A 25477-nucleotide genomic window follows, 5' to 3' on the forward strand; every position below is an offset into this window, starting at 1 on the left:
CGTGGGACAGCCCTGCACGCAAACAGCAGGAGCTCAATAGAGGGGCAGGAACCCCAATGAGAGAGGAGCGGGAACCTCAATATGAGAGGAGCTGGAACCCCAACAGGAGAGGGTTGGGAACCCCAACAGGAGAGAGTTGGGAACCCCGACAGGAGAGGGGCAGGAACCCCAATGGGAGAGGAGCGGGAACCCCAACGGGAGAGGAGCGGGAACCCCAACGGGAGAGGAGAGGGAACCCCAACGGGAGAGGAGAGGGAACCCCAACGGGAGAGGAGAGGGAACCCCAATGAGAGAAGAGAGGGAACCCCAACGAGAGAAGAGAGGGAACCCCAACGGGAAAAGATAGGGAACCCCAACAGGAGAGGGGTGGGAACCCCAACGGGAGAGGGGCGGGAAACCCAAAGGGAGAGGGGCCGGAACCTCAATGGGGGGGCGGGAACCCCAACAGGAAAGAGGTGGGAACCCCAATGGGAGAGGGTCCAGAACCCCAACGGGAGAGGGGCGGGAATCCCAACGGGAGAGGGGCAGGAACCCCAGCACCAGGAGAGGAGCAGAGGGGCCGAGGGGACGCCGCGCGAGCGAGCATGTGGAAGCAGCGGGTGCATGTGTGCAATTCCAAATCAGAAGCTCCTGCGAAGCCACATGTCTCCACAGAGGAAACGCCTGACACCCATGCACACCTTTGTGAGTTTCTGGAACACAAGGATAGAGGGAAGAAACTGAGAGTTTCCGGAGAGCAGGAGTTAGTTTCAGCAAAGAAGAAGAAATCAGGCTTCTCAGCAACAACGGTAAGATGAAACAGCAAAGGAAAGTGTCCTCAAAATTCTTAGGCAAAATTATTTTGGTGTTAGAATTCTATACCCAACCAAACTTTCAATTATATGAGGGCAGAATTTCAGATAGGCAAGATGAGAAACTTTAGGAAATTATTTGAAGATGGACATCAACAAAATGAGGGTGGAAATAAAGACAGAAAAACATTCAAAATTTAGGAAACAATAGGTCTAAGCCAGAGAGAGATGGAAGGGCTGGGAAGGACAAGACTGCTGCATTCAGGCCCAGAGAGAAGCTGGTGCTGAGAATCACAGTGAAGCCTCCAGGAAAGAAACCCCCACAGATCAGGCAGCGAGGGAGGAGCTGGGAGGCGTCACACTGGAGAAACCTGTGCCATCCCTGGCACATCTGGAACAACTTAAAGAGGAAAAAAAAAGAAAATGCAAGAAAAGAAGCTGTCACACAAATTCCAGGAAGGACAAGAAAGAAAACCATCAGGGTGCAGCAGTCAGCTCTGCAGGGAAAAACGTCAGCGTAAGGCAGACACACGGATTTATTTTCAATGTTCGGCTTAGACAAAAAAGCACCAAAATTAACTCTGATTGCTAAACAGACTCTGAATGGTCTCGACCCTGACTAACGCTGGGTGGTGGAGGCGAAATGAGAAGGGAAGTAGATGCAGCAGTGCTAACATCTCTCGATGGCAAGCCGGGCTGTCAGCCGACGCTGCCTGGAGCTGACAGAGCAAGAAATTAAGGTGCGATTTATTATTTCAAGTTAATGAGTTAGCAAAGGCAGATCTAAAGCGACAGTTCAATTCTACTGAGAGGGGAAAGGGTGGTAAATACTTAATGTCTAGAGCAGATACCTCAGGGGACGCGTAAGTCTCCCCCAGAGAGCTACACAAGGAGCCAGTCACAGGGAGGCACACGGGGACACCGCCCTGAGGGGCACCTGAGTGCTGGACACACGCCTGTGCACACCCAACCCAACCCCGGGAACGTGTCCCAACCCTGGGAACATGCAGCCCAGGGGGCCCCACGGAAACCATGGACTCCACACAGCAATGATGTGTTAGTGTGAGTCCATCCACCGTGGCAGACGCACCACAGTTTTGATAACGGGAAGGCTGTGGGGTATTGATAATGGGAAGGCTGCGGAGGGTATTGATAACGGGAAGGCTGTGGGAGGGTAGTGATAATGAGAAGCCTGTGGGGGTATTGATAACAGGAAGGCTGGGGATGTATAGATAATGGGAAGCCTGTGGGGGTATTGATAATAGGAAGGCTGTGGGTGTATAGATAATGGGAAGACTGTGGGGTATTGATAATGGTAAAGCTGTAGGGTATTGATAATGGGAAGGCTGGAGGGGTATTGATAACGGGGAGGCTGTGGGATATTGGTAACGGGAAGGCTGTGGGGTATTGATAACGGGAAGTCTGTGGGGTATTGATAATGGGAAGGCTGCGGAGGGTATTGATAACGGGAAGGCTGTGGAGGGTATTGATAACGGGAAGGCTGTGGGGTATTGATAATGGGAAGGCTGTGGAGGGTACTGATAACAGGAAGGTTGTGGGGTATTGATAACGGGAAGTCTGTGGGGTATTGATAACGGGAAGGCTGTGGAGGGTATTGATAACGGGAAGGCTGTGGAGGGTACTGATAATGGGAAGGCTGTGAGGGTACTGATAACGGGAAGGCTGTGGGAGTATTGATAAAGGGAAGTCTGTGGGGTATTGATAATGGGAAGGCTGTGGAGGGTATTGATAATGGGGAGGCTGTGGGGTATTGATAATGGGAAGGCTGTGGGGGGGTACTGATAACGGGAAGGCTGTGGGGTATGGATAATGGGAAGTCCGTGGGGTACTGATAACAGGAAGGCTGTGGGGTATTGATAACGGGAAGTCTGTGGGGTATTGATAACGGGAAGGCTGTGGAGGGTATTCATAATGGGAAGTCTGTGGGGTATTGATAACGGGAAGGTTGTAGGGGTATTGATAACGGGAAGGCTGTGGGGTACGGATAACGGGAAGTCTGTGGAGTATGGATAACGGGAAGGCTGTGTAGTATTGATAACGGGAAGTTTGTGGGGTATTGATAATGGGAAGGCTGTGGAGGGTATTGATAACGGGAAGGCTGTGGAGTATTGATAACGGGAAAGTTGTGGGTATTGATAATGGGAAGGCTGTGAGGTATAGACAACAGGAAGGTTGTAGTTATTGATAACGGGAAGGCTGTGGGGGTATTGATAAGGGGAAGGCTGTGGAGTATTGATAACAGGAAGGCTGTGGGTAATGATCATGGGAAAGCTGTGGGGTATAGATAATGGGAAGGTTGTGGGTATTGATAACGGGAAGGCTGTGGGGGTATTGATAACGGGAAGGCTATGGAGTATTGATAACGGGAAGGCTGTGGGTATTGATAATGGGAAGGTTGTGGGTATTGATAATGGGAAGGCTGTGGGAGGGTACTGATAATGGGACGTCTGTGAAGGGTATTGATAATGGGAAGGTTGTGGGGTATAGATAATGGGAAGGCTGTGGCTATTGATAATGGGAAGGCTGTGGGAGTATTGATAATGGGAAAGCTGGGGGTTATTGATAACAGGAAGGTTGTAGGTATTGATAATGGGAAGGCTGTGGCGGTATTGATAACGGGAAGGCTGTGGGGGTATTGATAACGGGAAGGCTGTGGGGTACTGATAATAGGAAGGTTGTGGGTATTGATAATGGGAAGGCTGTGGGGGTATTGATAATGGAAAGGCTGTGGAGGTATTGATAATGGGAAGGCTGTGAGTATTGATAACGGGAAGGTTGTGTGTATTGATAATGGGAAGGCTGTGGAGTATAGATAATGGGAAGGTTGTGGGGGGTATCGATAATGGGAAGGCTGTGGGGTATTGATAACGAGAAGGCTGTGGGTAGTATTGATAGTGGGAAAGTCGGGGGGTATTGATAACGGGAAGGTTGTGGTTATTGATAACGGGAAGGCTGTGGATAATAGGAAGGCTGTAGTGGGTATTGATCATGGGAAAGCTGTTGGGGAAGGTAGTGGGTAGATGGGAACTCTGTGCCTTCTGCTCAATTTTGCTGTGTACTTAAAAACTCTTTAAAAAATAAAGTCATGGCCGGGCATGGTGCTCACACCTGTAATCTCAGCACTTTGGGAGGCCGAGGCAGGCAGATCACTTGAGCCCAGGTGTTCCAGACCAGCCTGGACAAAATAGCAAGACCACATTTCTACAAAAAATGCAGAACTTAGCCAGTTTTGGTGGTGCACACCTGTAGTTCTAGCTACTCAGGAGGCTCAGGTGGGAGAATCACCTGAGTCCAGGAGGCTGCAGCTGCAGTGAGCTATAATCACACCACTGCAATCTGGCCTGGGCAACAGAATGAGACACCGTCTCACATAAAGTTTCAGAAGAAGCCTTTGTGTTTAACAGTGAGTTACCAGTGATTCTCCTGGGCATGCTGGGATGTGCAGAGGTAGAGCTAGACACTCTCGCTTTTCAGTTGTAATTCCTTCTGAACTATTAGATTTCTAAACTATATGCAAATGTTACTTTTATTTTAAAAACCCATAAATATATAAATATTAAATCATTTTTAAGTTTTTAAATACAACCTAAAAAGCAGTAACCAGGAAATGAGGTAACGTTCCAGCTACAGAAAGGCCTTCATGGTTGTTTCAAGGTTTATTCAGAAAGTACAGATGTGGCACTACCGGAGTTTTTACGGGAAGAAAAAATATTTTCGGTAACAAAAATAATAAATATTGATCACAATACAGGGGTCCTCCATCATCCTGGCCTCACTGTCCACCAGGCCATGAGGGGACCTCAGGACAGCCGCTCCTTCTCTGGACCTCAGTGACCTCTCTGTGACCTCACTTTCATCCTGATTTTTCTAACAGCCGTGTGTGGTAGGTGGTAAAATCTTCATCACCTCCATTTCGCAGATAAAATAACAGTGCGGGGACAGTAAAGGGGAAAGCCATGTCCTCACTGCTCGAAGGGGCAGCCCCAGGACTCAGCCCCACACACGGTCCCATGCTCAGCAGTCACTAATGAGGGCAGAGATGGGAACGATGGGAAGGAGAAGGCAAGACACCTTCAGGAACGCCTGGTGCACGTGCCCCGGTTCCTCTTTCAAATGCACTCCAGGAGACTCAGTCTTTGACTACATAGTGACTTTAATGCAGAGCACCAGGGAACTGGATACAGCTTCTCAACAACTTCAACACCCTCTAAATTCTGCTAAAAACACGAATCTAAAAAAGGAAAATCAAAGACATACAATCTTTAATTCAAAGACATCTGATCTCAGATATGGTCCCGTACGTTCCTAACCCTCAGCCAGCCTGTGGACCAGGCAGCCTGTGACTCAGCACATCCGTCAGCCACCTGCCGTGGGCAACACGGGACACGGGCGGAGGATACAGCTGGGCCCAAGGAGAAGACCCAAATGAGGCAAAGGCTCCACTCAGGAACCCGCGGGAGCAGTCCCTCAGCCCAGTGCCCGCGGGTGTCACTCAACTTTCAGAGCAACAGTTCTCCAAACACTGGTGAAATAAATCAACTCTCATGCCACTGCACCACAGCTGACACCAACGGAGACCATGTTTTCAATAAATCTCCTGGGGGCTTTCTTGGCATGTTTTCACAGATGGACTTAATCACGAGATGAGGGCAAGCTGGCTGGAGTTCGATGTTTTACATATTCTGTAAAGGTAAACTGGATACTCACTGCTAAAAGAGACCTGCAAGTGAAGAAATGGACAGAGTTCAGGGGAGGAAAGAAGTTTTTGGAGCAAGTCTAGAGCAGAAAGTGTTCGATGGGAAAGGGAAGGGGACAGAGAGCGATGAGGAAGAACAGCTCCAGGAGGGGTGAGGCACATGCAAAGTCCCCGGGGCGGGAACAGGGAGGAGCATGGAAACAGCTCCCCGAGGCAAACATTCCAGAAGACCCCTTGTGGGCACCCAAGGAAAGACGACATTTTGCAGAAGCCTTCAAAGCCAGAAAGGAGAAATCTGGGTCTGCCAAAAGGCAAGAGAAAACACAGCGTGCAGAGAAGTGACATGATAAAAATGGCTCCAGAAAGATTATCCGGCAGCTGTGTGTAGGAAGGTTTCAAGCCGAGAGAGACTGGAGGCGGGAGATCTGCTAAAAGAACGTTCTCCTGACTCAGGCGCAGGGTGAGGAGGGCGTGGCTGGGCAGAGCCTAGAGGGAGACAGTGCTCAGGGCTAGGGGGATTCCAGGTCCAGCCTCGGTTTCCCCATCTGTAAAAGGTGAGGCCCAACCAGATAGTCTTTCAGCTTGTACAGTTCTTGACTGAACAGACTCCTGTTCTGAGAGCTCAGCATGATCTCAGGGTAGGCTGGATATGAACATGAAATCAGGGAGATGAAAGAAAGTAAATCCCAACTTTCACACCGAAAAACAAGGCCTGGTTGGGCAAATTAAAGTTCATGCATTTTTTATTGTGTCTTAAAATCTCTAATATAGAAGACTGCATCTGTGCTAATTAAAAACAGATTAGAGAACATTCTCAGTATCAGTTCCATAGTTTCTAAACCAACCAGGCCCTCAAAGGCAGTCCCACAACAGCAGCATCTCTGCTGTCAGCCTCAACCTGCCCACACCTGCTCCCCCTCTGGCTGTGACCATGCCTGATCCACGTGCTGCACAGCGAGAGTCCAGCATCTTCTCCCGCCTCTCATGCCACCAGCAGCTTCCCCCACCGCTGTCAGCTCCTGCCAGACACTTCTAGCCCCAACCCACTCCTCCTTACACAGCCCCCGGCAAGGTATTCCAGCCATACCCTCAGTGTGTTCTCATGAACATTAGCACAAAAAAAGCCACTATCGTGACCTAAAAGGCCCTCACAGCCCAGCCCCTCACTGCCTTGTCAGCTAAACACTGGTTACAACCTAAGACAGGACCCCAGCAGCCCAGGGCTCCAAGCCCCACGTAAGCACCAGGATGCCCCTGGATGCTCCGACCACCTGTGAGTACGCCCAGCACCATCCCACACTCTCCAACCGCCTCCTTGCCTGCCATGGTCTCTGGTGTGTGGGCCACACAGCCCTGACAGTCAGTTGACAAATTCAGAGCCCTGGCTTCCCAGCCAACTCCCAGCACTTCGCTTCTTCAAAACCATACTTGGTGGCATCACCTGGTGGATGGCAGCCCAGAAGCCCAGCTGGAGATCCGACAAGCATGGGGCACCCCCCACAGCCCCCACAGCTGTGCCAGCCATGCCAGCCCTGCCAGCCACTGGCCGACCCACAGTCCTCAGATTCACCAAGAGTCAGCATGGCCGGGCCTGTGCTCATGCCCCCTCTCTCTCCTGCAGCCTGGAATGCGTTCCCCCAACCTGTCCCTCGTTCCTACTCACGCTCCAGACCTCACCTCTAATACCACTTCTCTGCTAGCCTGCCAGCTGCTCCCAGTCGGAGCTCAGTTAAATTCAGAGTATTAAAAACATGTTCAGCAATTCACTTGCTTGACACTTTTTTTTTTTTCTTTTTGAGACAGGGTCTTCTCTATTGTCCAGGCTGGAATCCAGTGGCAATCACAGCTCACGGAAACTCGTGCCTCCCAGCTAAGTGCTCCTCCCCGCTCCCGAGTGGCTGAGCTGAGACCTCAGGGACCAGCCACCGCACGCAGGTATTAGTAATTTGAGTATTCTTTGTAGAGATGAGGTTTTGCAATGTTGCCCAAGTGAGTTCTTATGACTCTTAGCACAAAAAAGCCACTAACATGGTCTAAAAGGCCCTCCCAGCTCGGCCCCTCACTGCCTTGTCAGCCAAACACTGGCGATAACCTAAAGAGGACCCCAACAGCTCCAAACCCCGCGTAAGCACTAGGATGCCCCTGGCGCCCTGGCCACCTGTGGGCACACACACCATTGTCCCACACTCTCCTGAGCTCAAGCAGTCCGCCCACCATGGCCTCCCACAGTGCTGGGATTACAGGATACTTAATATTTATCTCCCTCCACAGACTCTAAATCCAGAACACAATGTCCTCTGTATTTACAAAAGCACACTCAAGGCCAAACCCGGTGACGGGCACGCTGGGGGTTATCGGTAAATACATCAAATGAATGAATGACTCATCAGTAATAAACCCTCATGTCCTCTTTCGTCTCCGGCAGACACTCCAAAAAGCCTCTTCTAGAAGACCGTATTGCCAGCAAGCTTCCAGAAACTCAGCCAAAGTCATCCAGATTATCACAAACTGCTGGGATGATTTACCAGATGGACTAAAAATATGTATCCTGGTTACAACGGCACACTGCTTGCTTCCTTGCTTGCTTCTTCTCTTTCCTTCTTTTTTAGAGACAGGGTCTCACTCTGTCACCAGGCTGCAGTGCCGTGGCGTGTGTGGCTCATGGCAGCCTTGGACTCCTGGGCTCAAACGATCCTCCCATCTCAGTCTCCTGAGTGACTGGGACTCCAGGTGCACACCACCACACCTGGCTAATGTTTGTCTTTTTTTTAGAGGTGGGATCCCACTATGTTGCCCAGGCTGGTCTGAAACTCTGGACCTGAAACAATCTTCCCTCCTTGGCCTCCCAGAGCGCTGGGATTGCAGGCGTGAGCCCCGCATCTGGCTAGGCATACTGCTTTTCAGTCCCTCCTCTGTGGCCTTGGATGTCTAAGTAATAATTACTCCTATCTTCAGGCATACATGACACTGACCTTGCAACCAATGTTTCTAACCAAGCTCACTGCACCTTTCAGGAAAGGCATGGGTACAGGGGGAAGCAGGTAAAGGATGTGGAACCCAGGCTCAAAGCGTCTCGGCTCCTGGATCCCCGCCCAACCCATGCACGACAGTCCGTGACTTTTCAGGGAGACAGTCATCCCACTGCTTAAGGTTCAATGAAATCTGTCTGTGTCAATATGGAATGGAACCGTGTGTCCGTGAGATCTGGGAGTATCCCACAGAGTTGGGACAGGATGTGGCAGCGACGGTGGACCGAGTGCATCAGGGAGGGTCTTGCAAACTGAGCCCCAGGAAAGGCTGTGGACTGTGTCTGGGACGCCTGCTGCAGAGGCTGCCGTGAGGACTCAGAAACCCACCTGCTCTGACGCCTCCCACAGCGCACCACTCACTCCCCAAACAGGGCAGTCTTGCTCTGTCCTCACTCAGATCCGCCAGGCAGCCGAAGCTTTCCACCCTCAGAGGGAGGGGTCCAGGCAACGTAGGCAAGAAGGCACAGCTGCTACGTAGGGAATTCAAGCACACCTGACGTCGGGCCCAGGGTCTGCGCATAGTGGTGCCACGAAGGCCCTTCTGCTGCAGTCACACACCGTGGGCTCCACCCAGAGAGGGCACAGCCCACGCCAGGGCAGGCCAGTCAACAAACCCAGCCTTCTCTGCGCAGGATTTTCAAAGACCTCAAGGGAAATAACAAGTATGTATCTGTTTCATTATTGTGGATCATCTTACAGGACACGCGAGTGTGTCTGAGGATGGGATGAGGCTCCGTGTGGTGAGCCCACACGTTTCTATACCCACAGCATTGGAATGACGACTAAAGAACTCGGTGCTCCTAGTGCGGCCTGCTGGCTGCTCCACTGCCTGCCTCCTCCTGCTCCATCTACGTCTGTGGCCCCCTTCATTCAGCCCGGCATCCGTGCCTCTCTCAGCGCTTTGCCAAGAAGTTCGCACTCCTGCAGGACTGTCCACAACTTCAAAAGACCCTCAAGCCGCCCACCTCATGGCCTCCCAGCAATTCTTTTTTCCCAGCAGTAAACGATCGCTGGCATCATCACGATTCCGGGGCCCTGGTGCTTCCTAGTGACTGAATGGCCCTATTTCCCCAGAGAGGAAAGCTTCAGAACAAACCCATCAGGGCCCTGTGGGCTGGAAACGCAAGAAGGAGCAGGGGACGCCCGACCCCCCGGCACTGATGAGCCTCCAAAGACCTGCTGCTAAAGTCTGTGTTGCGAGAGACAGAGCAGCCACTCCTCATCAGCGCCGGGCCCTCCTCTGCGTAAGTAGCCTCCGCAGCAGCATCCATCCAGCCCTACATGGTCACGTTAGGTGCCACCGGTAAAGCCCTCCTGACATCTTAGCACCTGTTTTCATGTTTGCAAAAGACACATGGTAACACTTGACTCAAGTGCACCAAGGAAAAGACTCTTAGCTGTGATCTGTTCTCAAGGAAGAGGTGGAGGAAGCATGGTAACGTCGTGACCGCAGTCTCTGCCACTTTCCACGTAATCATAGGAGACCTACTTGATGACATCCCCATGGAAGGCCACCCTGAGGACCCGAGATCACTTTCTTGAAGGGGCAAGAGAGGGAGGCTCGGAGCCAGACGTGCATGCGCTGGGCCCACGCAATAGCACCGAGAGGGCCTCCCATACCCACCATGAAGGCACCACGTCCAGCTGCAAGCATCCCTCACCGACGTGATCTGGCCTCCTGGACAGCGACCCCCACCCCACACCCCCGGCGGCCTCTCCCTCCCTCCAGCGCCCCCTGGCTGCCATGGCATCTCCCCATTTATAAATTTCAGGAGGGAATTTCATCCTTTATCTTTTGGGCAGCCCCCATGCTGGGCAGCAAGGACAGAACTGCCTGGCTGTCTGGAGAACCTCCCACCCCATCCCCTCCTTCTGCCCCCACGCTGAGCACAGGCTCTGCCATCAGCAGGGGCGTCCAGCCCAGCAGTGCTGCACCTCTGCCCGCCTGGCGGTGCTGCTGACATTGGCATATCTGTGCTCCTCACTAACTGTGAACCTCCAGAGGGCAAGACCAGGCTCCTCTGCCCTTTAATCCGCGGGTATGAGACCCACCTGGACACACTAGGCCAGAGAAAGGCAGGGGATGAGCATGAGCAATGCAGCCTCGCCTTCTGTGCCCACCAGTGGCCTGGAGACGATCTGACCCTCTCTGCTCCCTCCCAGCTTCATGGCAGGGCACCTGGACACAACAGCTGAGCCCACACTGACCACAGTGAGAAAGAAGTGATAACCTAAGAGAGAAGGGGGCTTAAGGTGATAATCTAAGGAAAGGGAGAAGGGGGCACAGGCACCCCAGCACCCTTACCTCTAGGTAGCAAGCGACACAAAAACTGGGCATGAACTCCTGGGAAGAAACCCAGCTACACCAGAGCCCTGAAGCAAGACCCTCTTCTCAGCCAGCAGCAAAGGACCAATCCTTTAAGGAGAAAAAAATAGGTCTGAAAAAGTGACAGAGGAAGCAAAATTTAAAGCTTATTATAAGGACCAGAAAGAGATAGGAAACTCAGAGAGAGGGTTTTCTAACCTCATGATCCAACTTCTGCAATGTCTCAGAGGAAAATATGATGCCTGGGATGGCCGAATGAGAGGGATAGAGGGCTCAGCCCCTCCCAAGCGACCATCAGCTACATCTGCAGCAGCCACACCAGGAAAATGCTCCTTCCCATGGGAGGGGTGGCCTGGGATCAGCGCACCTGAGGACACCTGTTTGCTGATGGAGGAAGAAACTTCCAACCATCCACAACTCCTCCAACTCATCTTCTCAGACAATGAGCACGGGCCGGTGATGAATATGTCGGAATAGGTCTATTTTTGGACTGGACATTTTTTTGGAAACTAAATTTAGCCAGCTTGAATTCTTTTTTAAAAATGCTATCCCATTAAGCCTTTTGAAATAGGGAATCTACATCTCTTTATAAAGATGGGACACAATGTTCTCCTGTTGGCCTAAAATGCCACAGACAGAAAGCCGTGAGGGGCCACAGGGTAGATGGACCCTCGCAGGGGACAGGGAGCACAGACGGGCGGGGGGCCAGGTGCCCTGGAAGTGAGACACCAAAGTGCATGGCCATTAATCATCTGTAAAACAATAGCTCACTTGCAGTGTTTAAGAGTCATGTTTTCTGTTAGCACTCATGGGCAATTTTGACCATTTTCAAATGTTCATTAACTGAAGTAGTAGCTCCGTTATTAATTTTCTGTTTATATTTTTTGTCCATTTTATGCACTCAAGAAAACCCTCATATTTAGGGTATTAACCTGCTTCTAAGGGAAAGATTGAAGGTGCTCCAACCTCACCATGCACTTGGTTTTATTCCCATAGACACAGAAAAGATTCGAAATGTTTTTGTCAGCTCTGTCCATCCTTTTCCTTGTTCGTTTTTGTTTTGGTTTCTTTTGTTACTTCTCCTAGGACGTCCTCCGAGTTCACTCCCATCATGGGGCGAGGATGTGGTGGGCCAGTACCCACGTGTGGTGCCCATGTGGATACGTGAGCCAGTATGGACGCGTGAGTCTGCAGAGCACTCTGGCAGTGGCCTACAGACTCTCGGGAATGTTCGCCCGTGCAGCTGGCCTAACCAACTCTAGGGAGACCCAGGAAAACCCCTTCAACCCACGAACGTGAGCTTGTATGGAAGAGGGGCTCTTTGATGACGGGGTAACCCTGGGCTTTCTGAATGGGACATGAATTCACTCACATGTGTCCTGGGGAGAGAGCTGAGATGGATAAAAGGAGACCTCGGGAGAAGAGAAGGAGGTGACCTGGAGACAGAGAAGCAGGCTGGGGCAAAAGCCGCAAGCCTGGACGCCCGGAGCCATCAGAAATCAGGAGAGGCAGGGACCCTCCCTGCACCTCTGGAGGGAGCAGGGCCCAGGACACCTTGGCTCCAGGCTTCCAGCCTCCAGCACCAAGAGGACATTTGCCGGTCTGGGGCCCTGATCTGCAGTAACTTGTTATGGCCACCTGTAGGAAAGTAAAGCCACCCTTTAATCAATAATTCAGTTCCTAGGAATTGACTGCAGAAAAACAAAATCTAGACTTTCAGAAAATATTCAGAAAAATATATTAACCACAGAACAATGGCCAAACACCTTTGTAGGTAACTTACACATCAAACAATAGGGAATGTTTTAATCATATTCCATACAGGAACACTATCCATCAATTAAATTATAAAAGGGGGGTTTGAATATATGGGTAAATTCTTAGAAGAGAATATAAAGCGGGGAAAAAAAAGAAGATAATTCCCAATTCTGATTTTTAAAATAATTAGAAGGCTGGAAAGAAACACACCAAGAAACTCTAATCATTTCTAGGTCATGGAATTATTGCCAACTTGTAATACATTAATTAACTTCTCAATACTTAGCAGAAACAATGAAGGCCAGGTGCACTGGCTCACGCCCGTAATCACAGCACTGTGGGAGGCCAAGGCAGGAGGACTGCTTGAACCCAGGAGTTTGAAACCAGCCTGGGCAATCAGCCAAACCCCATCTCTACTGAAAATATAGAAAGTTAGCTGGGTGTGGTGGCGTGCCCCTGTGGTCCCAGCTACTCAGCAGCTGAGGCAGGAGAACCACGTGAGCCCAGAAAGTCAAGGCTGCAGTGAACTGCAATCATGCCACTGCACTCCAGCCCAGGGAACAAGCAAGACCCTGTCTCAAAAAAAGAAAAAAGAAAAGAAAAGATACAAGAGTAGCCTAACCAGCCTCCCATTTTACTGCCGGATACAGAGAGAAAAAAATATATTGTAGGTAAGAAGAAACTCAATAAATGTAACAAATATAATAAAAGTTGTCAGAAAGCAAAGATCTGGCAGCCAAGGAAAGAGCTCCACCTGCACAGCAAACCAGTAACCGTGGGGTTTCGCCTGTCCTTGTCCACTGGGAAGCCCCAGGCTGCTTTCCAAGGGCATCCCAGCCAACCCCAGAGACGAGCTCTAAGGCGGGCAGTGTAGAGAACACCTGTGTGCCCCCACGAGCTCCTCAGCCAGGCCGTTTGCCAATTCACAGCACCGCAGGGCTGGATGTCGCCCAGCATACCTAAGCACCTTTTAAAAAGCTAAAGTGTCTTATAAATGATACGAGATATTCTATCTCTCTGCTCCTCTGCAGTTTGGACTCCAGTGCTTTTCTGGGAGAAAACAAACACCAGGAAGAGCTTCCGCGGGTCACGGCGTGGGATATGCTGACCCACTGAGGCCATGTGGCCCACTCAGTCCCTGCCCAGGGGCCCTGCACCCCATTGCTAAGTGAAGCATGTGGCCGAGGTGAGCTGGCTCTGTGGAGCTGAGTCTTGGAGAAGTGAGGCAGAGAGAGAGAGAGCACCAGAGCCCACCCATCCCACACAGAGCCCACCACAGAGGCCCCATCCCACCACAGAGCCATTCATCCCACCACAGGGCCCACCTGTCCCATTGTGGAGTCCCCCTATTCCACTGCAGCGCCTACCACAGAGCCCACCCCTCCCGTCATGGATTCCCCCATCCCTCTGCAGAGCTCGCCCCGCTGTCCCATCATGGAGTGCCCACACACCTCAGAGCTCATCCTCCCGCCACCTGTGTCCTCAGCATTCCCCTTGGCCAGAACGTGGTCTTTGACCCGCCCTCCCAGTGCTCTCCACCTGGCGTTTGCTTTTCGCCGGCCAGAGCCTGTTTCTGGAACTTGGGACGAAAGAAGCCCAAGTGAGGCCAGGGGCGACTCCATCACGTGCCTGGTGCACAGCGCAGTAAATGGCGCATCTCTCACGATGGTTCGGTGGCTTTCAGAGGTGGTTTCTCCTTCCTGTCTGAGCGACAATACCCTGCAGTCTTTTTACTGAATGAAAATGTCAAGAAGTCCCATGAGACAGAGGTATGACAGCTGTGGGTCGTTCACAAATTCAGCAGAGCAGTCAGAGGCAGGCGGTGTCCAGCAGCCCCTCACCCTCTAGAGCAGGTGTCCCCAAACTTTTTACACAGGGGGCCAGTTCACTGTCCCTCAGACCGTTGGAGGGCTGCCACATACTGTGCTCCTCTCACTGACCACCAATGAAAGAGATGCCCCTTTCTGAAGTGCAGCAGGGGCCGGATAAATGGCCTCAGGGGGACGCATGTGGCCCGCGGGCCATAGTTTGGGGATGCCTGCTCTAGAGCCTCCTGTCTCCCGGACAGGTCGGCTTCCCGATCTTACCGTCCCCAGCCCTGGAGAACCAGGACACCTCAGCCCAGAAGGACACGCATGGCCATCCTAGGCCCAGGGCCCACTGCCCTTCCGAGTCACGGCTCAGACACAAGAGTAAGTGAGGGGGTCTTCCCGGGAACTCACAGGAAGCTTTCTTTACTGCAACGGTGCCCCCGTCACACCTTCAGGACCCGCATCGCACCTTCACCATCATCACCCTAACAGGGCAGACAACCCACATCACACCTTCACCAATGTCACCCTAACAGGGCACCCAACCCACATCACATCTTCACCGACATCACCCTAACAGGGCACCCAACCCACATCACACCTTCACCGATGTCACCCTAACAGGGCACCCAACCCACATCACATCTTCACAGACATCACCCTAACAGGGCACACAACCCACATCACACCTTCACCAACATCACCCTAATGGGGTACTCAACACCTTCACCGACATCACCCTAACAGGGCACCCAACCCACATCACACCTTCACCAATGTCACCCTAACAGGGCACCCAACCCTCATCACACCTTCACTGATGTCACCCTAACAGGGCACACAACCCACATCACACCTTCACTGATCTCACCTTAACAGGGCACACAACCCACATCACACCTTCACCGATGTCACCCTAACAGGGCACACAACCCACATCACACCTTCACCGACATCACCCTAACGGGACACACAACCCACATCACACCTTCACCGAGGTCACCCTAATGGGACACACAACCCACAGCACACCTTCACCGACGTCACTCTAACGGGGCACACAACCCACAGCACACCTTCACCGACATCACCCTAACAGGGCACCCAACCCACATCACACCTTCACCGACATCACCCTAACAGGGCACCCAACCCACATCATACCTTCACCAAGGTCACCCTAATAGGGCACCCAACCCACATCACACCTTCACCAAGGTCACCCTAATAGGGCACCCAACCCACATCACACCTTCACCAAGGTCACCCTAATAGGGCACCCAACCCACATCACACCTTCACCAAGGTCACCCTAATAGGGCACCCAACCCGCATCACACCTTCACTGATGTCACCCTAACAGGCACCATTCCCACATCAAGCCTTCAGGGCCGGCATCTGCAGCCAGCAGGGGCTTGCAGGATGGTGAAGGCCACAGAGCATATGGTGGGAACCTGGTTGCTGAGGGCGCCCGCTGTGGTGCTTTGTGGTAAGAACTCACAAATCCTTAGTTTCAGTTGTTCTATGTGGACTTTCTGTTATATGCAGCCAAAGCATTCTGATACAGCAAAAACAAAAATCAGAACCACTGTCCACCTCAGCACCTGCAGGCGTGCAGCTGGCATTCCAATCCACTCTCACTCAGCAAATGAAGGGCTCATGCCCAGCAAGGAATCATGTGCAGGGACACGGCCGTGGTCACAGTGGGCGGCCCTCTACCCCACAGAGCTCCTCTCCCAGCCTGCAGTACTGGATGGTGGTGGCTGCTCCCCCAGCTCTGAAGCCCCCCTGCTGATGTGGCTCCTGGCTCTGTGTGACCTCACACAGCACCTGATGTGCCATCTGACCTCTCTTCCCCAGGTTCCTCATCCACAGCCTACAGACAATGCCAGCCTCACGGGGCTGGCCCAAGAATCATACAAGTTAACATGAGTAACTCACCCAGCACGCCTGGCACACAGCAAGCTCGCAACAGATGCCAGACAGGATCACCAAATATCAAAGATAAGTAAGTCCATGGGGCGTGAGAGAGCAAGGGAGACAGGAGCACTGAGGGATGATGCTGGCTTTCACCTCCTCTGTGAGGAGCCCCACATGTGGGAAGGCTTGGAGAAAGGGAGAGGTGCACCCCCATCCTTCCTTCAGGCCACAGAGGCCCTGACCCAGGACGCCGCTGAAGTTCATGGACCAGCAAGGAGGCTGGGTGACGGGGTCACACCACAGAAGGGATGAATGTGGCCGGCCGGGTTGGGGCGAGGGCAGTGTGGACCCGTAGGCAGCTGGCCTGCCACTGAGATGGAGACGTAACTGGGCCTCCAGGATCCCTCAATCTGGAGCCGGGATCGTCCCAGTCCCATCTTTATGCTCCACATTCAGCAGCTTTAGGGAAATGGGACGGAAGTATTCACAGTCTAATGATCCATTCTCTTTACTTAACACAGTATGAACACATTTTTATAATATTAAGTACTTAACTTCTGTCTTTTTTGTGGATGTGTATTTTTTATAACATTGCTGTATCACCATGAATTTGCCCCAATCCTATTACTGCTGTTTTCCTATATTATGCTATGAAAAAAAAAAAAAAACTGGAGTGAACATCCACTTAGCTAACTTGCTGTAAATTCATGATTATTTCCTTAGGAACAGTTTCCAGAAGTGAAATTGCTGGGATAGTTACATGCAAAGAAGGGATTTTTAAAACAGGACTGTGAGGGTTGAGAAAGTATCATTAGAGAGCAAGCAGCTGGATAAACTGAAGACTGAGAAACGCTGCCTGGTTGCTTTAAAGAATACAGAACTCAACTTTCACCAACAAAAATAAAACTTTGAATCTAATTATAGTGATAACCTAGAACATTTTGTTTCAGACCCAGAAGTGTTACATACTAAAACGGCCACAATAAAAGGTTGACACTACAACTCTCAATTGTTTATGCAAATTTCTAAATTATATATAGCATAGATTCTATACTCTGTATTTAACAGAGTTGGAAAACAGATGTTTGGAAGTTTGTTCAGAAACTGTCAAAACATCACAAAGAAAGTTACAAAATGGAAATTATTTTTTAAAGAGCCAAGGTTTCATATTAAAGACCAAGAAAAAAGGTCTGTGCTCGCGGGGTATCCGGTCTCGAGCACACACAACCCGGAAGCAGTGGGGCACACGTGGAGGCGGGAACAGAAGCCTCACGAGGAGCGACTGTGTGCGTTTATGAATTCACGCAACCTTCTGTCCAGCGATGGGGACTGAAACCCTGCGGCAGGTGTGGAGATGCCCTCAGCACCCCTTCCTGCCATCTCTGCTACACCAACAATGACAGCAGGTGGACAGGCAGGGGAGGTGGGGGCCGGGACCCAGCCCCAGTGAGGAACTCGGACGCGGGGAGCATGACGCCGCTCAGGCATCAGGGGCCGGGGAGGCAGCATTCTAAGTCGATTTGAGAAAACAGACATGAGGAAAACATGGAACAAAAAGCACTGTTAAGTGTGGGGGAAGCCAGAGTCTTGCTGGGGCACAATACAGCCAGGGAGCAGGGTGTGACCACAGGCAGAAGACAGCCACGGGAGGGCGACATGGCTGGAGAAGAATCGGGGACACAGGTCGTGCTGGGGAATCTGCACCCCGAGGAAGCCTCAGCCCCTCTTCTGCACCCCCACCCATTCAGATGGTTCAATGGGAACTGGGGCCAGGGTGCAAGGGCAATCAAGACCCTTCTCGAGTGGTTGTTCGAAAGCATCAAAGACAAGAGTGGGAATTACAAGGTGGTGCGAAGTGTCACCCTAACGGCCAGAGCACAGAGAAACCCGCTCGCTCAATCTCCGGGGTCAGGGAGGATGTGTGGAGAGGAGACACTGCCTCTAAGCCTGCTGAGCGACCAAGCACTTCTTCCCAAAGCACAGGGCAAGAGAGAAGAGGGAAGTGGTCATGGGTCTGCGAGAACCACTATGACGGCCCCGTCCACGGACCGCCACCGCCGCCTTGTCCACGGACCACCACCACCACCCCGTCCACGAACCGCCACTGCCACCTGAACAGCAGTCACTTACCTTCCGCTAAAACAGGTTTCTGCGCATTTACATGCAAAGACTCCTAGGAAATGTGAAGGCACATAAAACTCAAAAAAATTGCTGTTGTCTGCAAGACACACAGCATGAATCCACGCCTTCAGCCCGAAACCACAGTAGCTTAGTGAGTGATGCAGTCTTGAAGACCTGGCAACAGAAATCATAAGCAAATACCAGCAAAAGGCCTGGCACAGTGGCTCACACCTGTAATCACAGCACTTTGGGAGGCTAAGGTAGGCTGACGGCTAGAGCCCAGGAGTCCGGGTCTAGCCTGGGCAACATGGTGAAACCCCAGCTCTACTAAAAATACAAAGAATTAGCTGGGTGTGGTGGTGCATGCCTGTAGTCCCAGGTACTCAGGAGGCTGAAGTGGGAGGATCGCTTGAGTCCAGAAGGTCGAGGCTGCAGTGAGCTGTGATTATGCCACTGCACTCCAGCCTGGCAGACAGGAGTGAGACCATCTCTAAATATGTAAATAAATACCAGGAAGAGATCGTCATGTTGACTGTAGGCTGTGCATGTACATTTTGCTTTCGGTTTATTTCAAAGAAACCAAATCAAGACACAATCATTAAAAAATACTTCTGTATTTTTAACTGTTATATGTGACACGACCCCAGCCCCTGAATATAAGACCTACCCTCAGAACATCTGAGTTAGTGCTAGAGTAAATTTGTCATCACTAAAAAGTGAGTATGCTGTGTCCACCCTGACAGCATGATCAAGTGAGGGTGATTGTGGTTTTGGGGATTTCGATATTTTGTTAACTTGACTCCCTGGAAGCTCAGTGTCCAATGTGATGCCCAAAGAATTATGTTAATCCTCAAGGCCACCACATTTGCTTCTTCTAATTTTCTATTTCTATTTTCTAATTAACATTTTTGCCCTTGTCCTTATGTGGTTAAGTTAGGTCAAAACTTTTTGGAAAGTGCTAAAAGAGATATACAAAAAAGTAACAGAAGACCAGAAACAATAAGTAAAACAGTTTAGGGAGAACTCTGAGAGACGCTTGATCAGTTCCATTGTGGACTGGCTCAAAGTGGCCTCAATTCTATCTTTTCAAGATAAAAACACTCAAGACTAATCAAGCATTTACTACATCCACTGTTCCTCTCCCTTTACAGTCATCAGTTCATTTAATCCTCCTTAACCCTATCAACTTAATATTGCATTGGCCCCGCTCTTAGTGATGGGAAAACTAAAATATGGTGAAGTCAAAAAAGGGCTAAATGCAGCTGGGAACAGTGGGTCACTCCTGTAATCCTGGCACTTGGGGAGGCCAGGGCAGGAGGATTGTTTAAGGCCAGGCGTCCAGGACCAGCCTGGGTGACACTTCAAGACTTCCATCTCTACAAAAAAAAAAAAAAAAAAAAAAAAAAAGGAAAGGAAAAATTAGCTGGGTGCAGTGGCATAGACCTGCAGTCCCAACTACCAGAGAGGCCAAGGCGGGAGGATCACTTGTGCCCAGGGGGACAGGGCTGCAGTTTGCTACGGTCACGCCACTGCACTTCAGCCTGGGTGACAGAGGGAGACCCTGTCTGTCAAAAGCCACTTGTGATGCAGTGCAACAGTCACAGCACAAACATTCGTTACACACAAGAGGATGCTTCTTAACACAGCCTAACTTAAAAGATACACTCTGTGGGCACCTGGGGATCATTTCCATTTTCTTCTTTTGTGCAGAACATGAAACATCATTTTAAAGACAATGATCGGTCAGATTCACAAGGTTACCTTTAAAATTTTAAACGCAATTTTACAGATGGGCTGGTTCCAAACGTTTATTCACTGTTTAAAATGGTTGATTTAAATTTTTCCCTTTTTTCCTGCTGATACACAAAAGAAACCTACCAGATAAAAAACACACAGTACCTGAAGATGAACAAGCGTTTCCCTGCAACAAGGGGTTTAACGTGGAAATGTCTGGAGAAACTAAAAACCCATATATCCCATTTGGTTGTCAGGTACATAAAACTCAATTCAAAGAACCCTGGTTTACATAACTGAAAATCATGATGGTTCAGGCGTAACTTAGTTCAAAGCTTCCAACAGCATCTTCGGAACAAAACTCTCTGTTTAACAGCCACCCTTCTTCTCCTCCACAGACAGAGGATGAGGGTGTCATTTCCAGACAGGCCATTCCACAAGGCTGTGCACTGGCGCAGAAGCTCCAGGCCTCCCACCTTTCCAGCCATTTTCCCCAAAGCTTTCCTCTTCTTGAAAGTTTCCCCTCTTCACTGATCTAATTTCTCTTGAGAGGGAGGTGGGGCTCCGTCCAGTTAGGAGCCACTGCTGATGGGAAGTGGGGTCAACCAAGCCAACCGCATGAAGGGCAGGTATTTCCAAGGGGAGCTAGCTGCTGCCCAGAAGGGCAAGCGCACAATGAGTTGCAAATACACCAGAAGTCTGCAGTAATGGATCTGGTAAGCTCAGCTCCTGAAGGTCCACCAATGAACACAGACAGGACAGTTCCAGAACTAAGGCAACTGGACATCCCACATGAAGACACTGACAGCAAGTCACGAGAGGTGTGTGTCTTAGAGCACCTGCAGCATACACCCATGTGACACAGGAATGCCACAACAGCCAGGCACCTCTCATGGAGCTACAGGCAAGGGACTGCAAGGCGAAGCCCATGACCTGAGAGAATTTTCCTAGTCAGACGAAGTCACTGCACAGAATAATGACATGAAAAAAGAAAAACAGAGGTTTACAGATGAACTCCTACTGCCTTTGCTGAGGAGATTAATTTGTCACTGCTGTTAAGCCCTGGAAGGGAAAGGAGGCTACCAGCAAACGCAGGATTTAAGCTGGAGTTTGCACACTCCACAACCCCATGCCTGGTCAGTGCCAAAGCACACATGCTTACCTTCCCTGGAAATAAAGTGAATGAATACATATGAGATCACCATGCTCAGTTTTTGTACCCACAAGTACCTAGGAAACAACAAAACATGTTTAAGTTGTTGGTGGCGCTAGGGAGCCTCACATGTTGAAAAATACTTGGTAAAACTACGGTTGATTAAGAATAATTTTTAACTGCATGGAATGTGTGCCCACTAACTTCCTGTATGGCAGCCTATAATTCTTTTATAACCAACATGCTGGCAATGCTCTAAATATGACTCCCATCTGGCCAAAATGATGAATCATGGTTATTTTTATTGTATCCAATGAATGGCCATGGAGCATCCGTCCTGAGGGTCAATAAATAGAATATTTAATTAACTTCACTTCAAAATCTATAATCAAAGTATACAGCATTCAAGTCCTTGGACAACTGAGGAGTCATGAAGCTTTTCCTCAAATATGGTTGTATAATAAAAAATTACAGCACTTTCTTCAGTTTCAACATTGTGGAAGATAATGTGTTCAAAACAAACAAACAAAAAATCCTCTTACCCTTAAAAAAATATAAGAGCACTTTAGTTTCAGAATCAGTTGGGTTGCAGGTACACGGAATCCAATGTAATTTAAATTCCAAGAAACCTATTTTTGCTTTTAATATTTAATTTGGAATTTCTATCAATTTCAAAAATGAAGTAGTCAAAAACTGGAGAAGAAATAGATTGCCACAGAAGAGCCTGGATGTCACTGGGGAGAAATCATGCAAGGTGATCTGCGTTCTGTAAAAACAAAAATTGTACTAACCCATTTAAATCACAAGTAACAAAAGGCATACAAAAAGTTGGTAAATACACATTTATTTCTGTCTCAAGCTGTATCACTTTGGACAACCTTAAGTGCAGAGTTCTTTAGAAGGATAACATACATTGAATCCTCTGAAAAGTTGACTTAGAATGCTTATCTGAGAAAACATCTTTGTGGTGAGAAAACTTTAATTTTAATTACTTCATTCCTTTGGATTACTTGACATAGTACTTATTTTGCTTACTAACCTTACTCTTTAACCTGAAATTATAATACACAGATCTGACGCGATAAACCAACAGAGGAAGCCCTTCCGTGTCTCTCGGCTTCTTACCCAGGAACAGAGAATAGTGTTCTACCTACCTAGGTTCACTACCACCAAGGAGTGACAGCGAAGGGGCAGGAACGGCCACAGAGGCAGGACCGCGTCCCAGGTCATCATTGAGAGAGGATCTCAGGTCCCAGGTCATCTCTGAGAGTGGATCCCACACCCGTGAGCTGCAGCGCTGAAGAAGACCCTAGACGGAACCCAGGACAGGGCCGGCCCTGTGTTCCCCGGTTCCCTCCACACCTCCCGTCCAGATGTGCCTGGACAGAGCATTCCCTGCAGCCTGCTCACCATGCTGCCAGAGGCAAGGGATAAAATATTCTAATGTGTTCTCTCCCAAGCAATGAAAAAGTCACACCATCCAGAAGGAAATGGTACGTACACTCTACAATTACTATTGGAGCCAAATCTGTGAGTCACCCAGCTGCCTGCACAAGACAATTTGGCTACTGGAAAATCCTGATTAATGATATTTTTTTAAACCCAGAGTAACAACTTGACCTGCCAAGAATTACCAATTTTTCATCGTTTCGCCATGTTTGCCTGGGTTATCTACTACCTTTCTCGGAGAAGATGAAGGGAGTAAAATGAACACGGGGTAAGTAAGGTGTGTTCGCCTCAGGCCAAAATGTTCCTTCCAAAGTGCTCTGTGGCCGGGGTTTAGCACAGCCTCCGGACCTGGGGATGGTCCTTGGAGAGCTGCCTGGACTCCTGGGGCGACGCGAGGTACCGGGTGGTACCCTAACTGCAGCAGAATTAATTCACCAGCTGTGAACGGGAGTCCTCCTGGCCTCGCAGATCGTCGGGTTCCTCGAGTCCCGCCAGGCGCTGTCTATGTCCCTGGCGCCCTCAACCCGGACCCCGCTGGGAGGTCCCCGCCTTCGCCCGCAGGAGCCACCTCCAGCCTCGGGTCCGGGAGGATGGGAGACCCGGCGGCGGCGGCGCTTTGTAGCATATTCCCAGCTCCAAACCCCCACAGGCCGGCTGGCAGAATCCATCCCACCAGAGAACCGAGGATGAATTCGCCGCGGATCGCTTTATCGTTAATCAATAAAAACAGGCGCCGCCAATAGGTCACAAATTTCGAATTCCCAGTCATGGCCAGGATCGCCATTCCCTGGCGGCGGTGGCATCGCGCAGGGGCTGCAGGACCCAGGTTCCGAAGCGCGCGAGGGCTGGACCCGGGGCCGCGAGTTTCCGACGCGCTTCGCAGCTCTGCCGCGCGCCCTCGCCCCCGCGCCCGCTCAGCACCTGCGAACCTCCGCCTCCTTCCCCGCCGGCGCCGCCTCTGCCAACTCCTTCTACCCAAGACCCCTCCGGGTGCCCAGTCCAGCCCCGGAGCTTCGGGCACCGCGCACGCTGCGCACCCAGGAAGGCCGCCAGGAGAGCGCCCAGCACAGCCCCACCTGCGGAGGAGCCCGCGACCGCCGCCCCCCAGCCCCGCCGCCCCCAGCCCCCAGCGCAGGGCGGTAATAATTACATCCTCATTATTTCTCTTGCCATCGTTAGCAAAGGAGCCGGAGAACAGCAACAGCCGCTGCCGGGGGAGGCTTAGTTACAAAACCCTGCGCTGGGTAGCGCCTCGCTTAGCAACCACCCGAAAAAAGCCCCCGTGCTCCTCGCTCGCACTTGGAAAGCCGGGCGGCGGCCACCCCCTCCCTCGCGCGCACCCTCCACCGCGCCCGGCCCGGCAGCCGCGGCCGCCCCCGCCCCCGCGAGCCCCCGCACGCGCAGCCCGGGCTCCCCGGCACTCTCCATTCATTCCTGATCCCCGTCGGCTTGTCCACCTGCACTGGGGGAGGGGGTGCCATTAGCTGGCGCCGCCCCCACGCCTCACCGGAGCTGGGCGCGTAGCCCCCGGCCCACCGGCGCCCCCCAGGCCGTGCCCTCTCCGCTCGGGGCGCGAAAGCGGAGCATTTCACACCTCCGCGGCCCGTCCGCTCACACGCCCGGGAGCCCGGGCTCCCGGCGCCCAGGAGCACCGCCAGTATTGCGCGAAGCCCTGCGAGGAGCGCAACGCCCGACCCTCGAGCACAGGCTGCCGCTGGGGTCTCCGCGCTCCGGTCCCGGCGGAGGGCGCGACACCCACTCACCACCGCCCCCCGCCCTGACGCCTTCGCCGCGTCCCTGCGGGTCCAACACGCCGCCCCCTCCCCGCCTCGACGGTTCTGCCGCCCCGCGCCCGGCTCCCCGCGCCCCGCGGCCCCGGCGGCTCGCACCTTCCTCAGCGCGGACATCCTCGGGCGCTCCCGGTTCAGCAGGTGCGGGGCGACATGGCGACGCGGCCCCTCCTCAGGCCGCCGGCTCCTAGGGCTCGCGGGTCGGGGTCCGTGCGTCTGTCCGCGGTCCGTCCGTCCGTCAGTCAGCCGCCGCCGCCGCCGCCGCCGCCGCCGCCGCCGCGCGCTCAGACCTCGCTCGAGCCCGGCGCACGGTCGGTCTTCACGGCCGGCGCCTGCGCACTCGGAGCCCGGGGAGGCACCGGCGCACTGGGGGGCGGCCGGCGCGCGGCTCCCGCTGGGGAAGGGCCGGGCTCGGGGAGCGCGCGGACAGCCCGGCAGCGCCGGCCCCAACTGTTGCGCGGGTCACCCGGGGACAGCCCGGGCGCCGGGCTCCTGTTGGGAAACCCGCGGTCTCCACCGCGGCGTGCGCGGGCCACACTCCCGGCGCCCCAAAGTTCGCAGCCGGGCAGGAGGGGACAGGAGGGAGGCCGTGGTGACTCCGGCCGCCCCGGGGAGGGTCCGCCTTTCGAGGCCGCGATTGAGGACGCGCGGGCGTCCTGGAGCGAGGGACTCGCGCTCCGGGAAGGGTCGGCTAGGCGACCAGGGGGCTTGTGTGGTGGGGAAGACGCGGGCGAGGGAGGCGCGGGGCGCTGGCGCCCGGTCTGACTGCGAGGCGCGGGTGCCGGAGGCGGAACCTCCCCCGATTTCCACCGCGCGCTCCCCTTAGTGGACCTGCGGACGGCGGCCCCAGAGCCCGGAGCGTCCCCTTTCGTGACTGA

At 52.2% G+C, this 25477-nt stretch overlaps 1 protein-coding gene across 6 annotated transcripts in view; it reads right to left on the reverse strand.

Annotated features, from left to right (window-relative positions):
• Nucleotides 1-24901, reverse strand: part of DLGAP2 (DLG associated protein 2) — an 868686-nt gene extending 843785 nt beyond the window's left edge. For 5 of the 6 annotated variants that reach the window (XM_074384215.1, XM_074384216.1, XM_074384214.1 and 2 more), the window contains exon 1: nucleotides 24699-24901. In XM_074384215.1, coding sequence (XP_074240316.1) covers nucleotides 24699-24716 — 18 coding nt within the window. In that variant the 5' untranslated portion in view covers nucleotides 24717-24901. The remainder of the gene's footprint in view (nucleotides 1-24698) is intronic. The other variant, XM_003940709.4, reaches the window with a different exon arrangement.
• Nucleotides 24902-25477: the final 576 nt, after the last annotated feature.

The sequence above is a fragment of the Saimiri boliviensis genome, chromosome 13, assembly GCF_048565385.1.
Source record: "Saimiri boliviensis isolate mSaiBol1 chromosome 13, mSaiBol1.pri, whole genome shotgun sequence".
In the NCBI taxonomy this organism is placed as follows: domain Eukaryota; kingdom Metazoa; phylum Chordata; class Mammalia; order Primates; family Cebidae; genus Saimiri; species Saimiri boliviensis.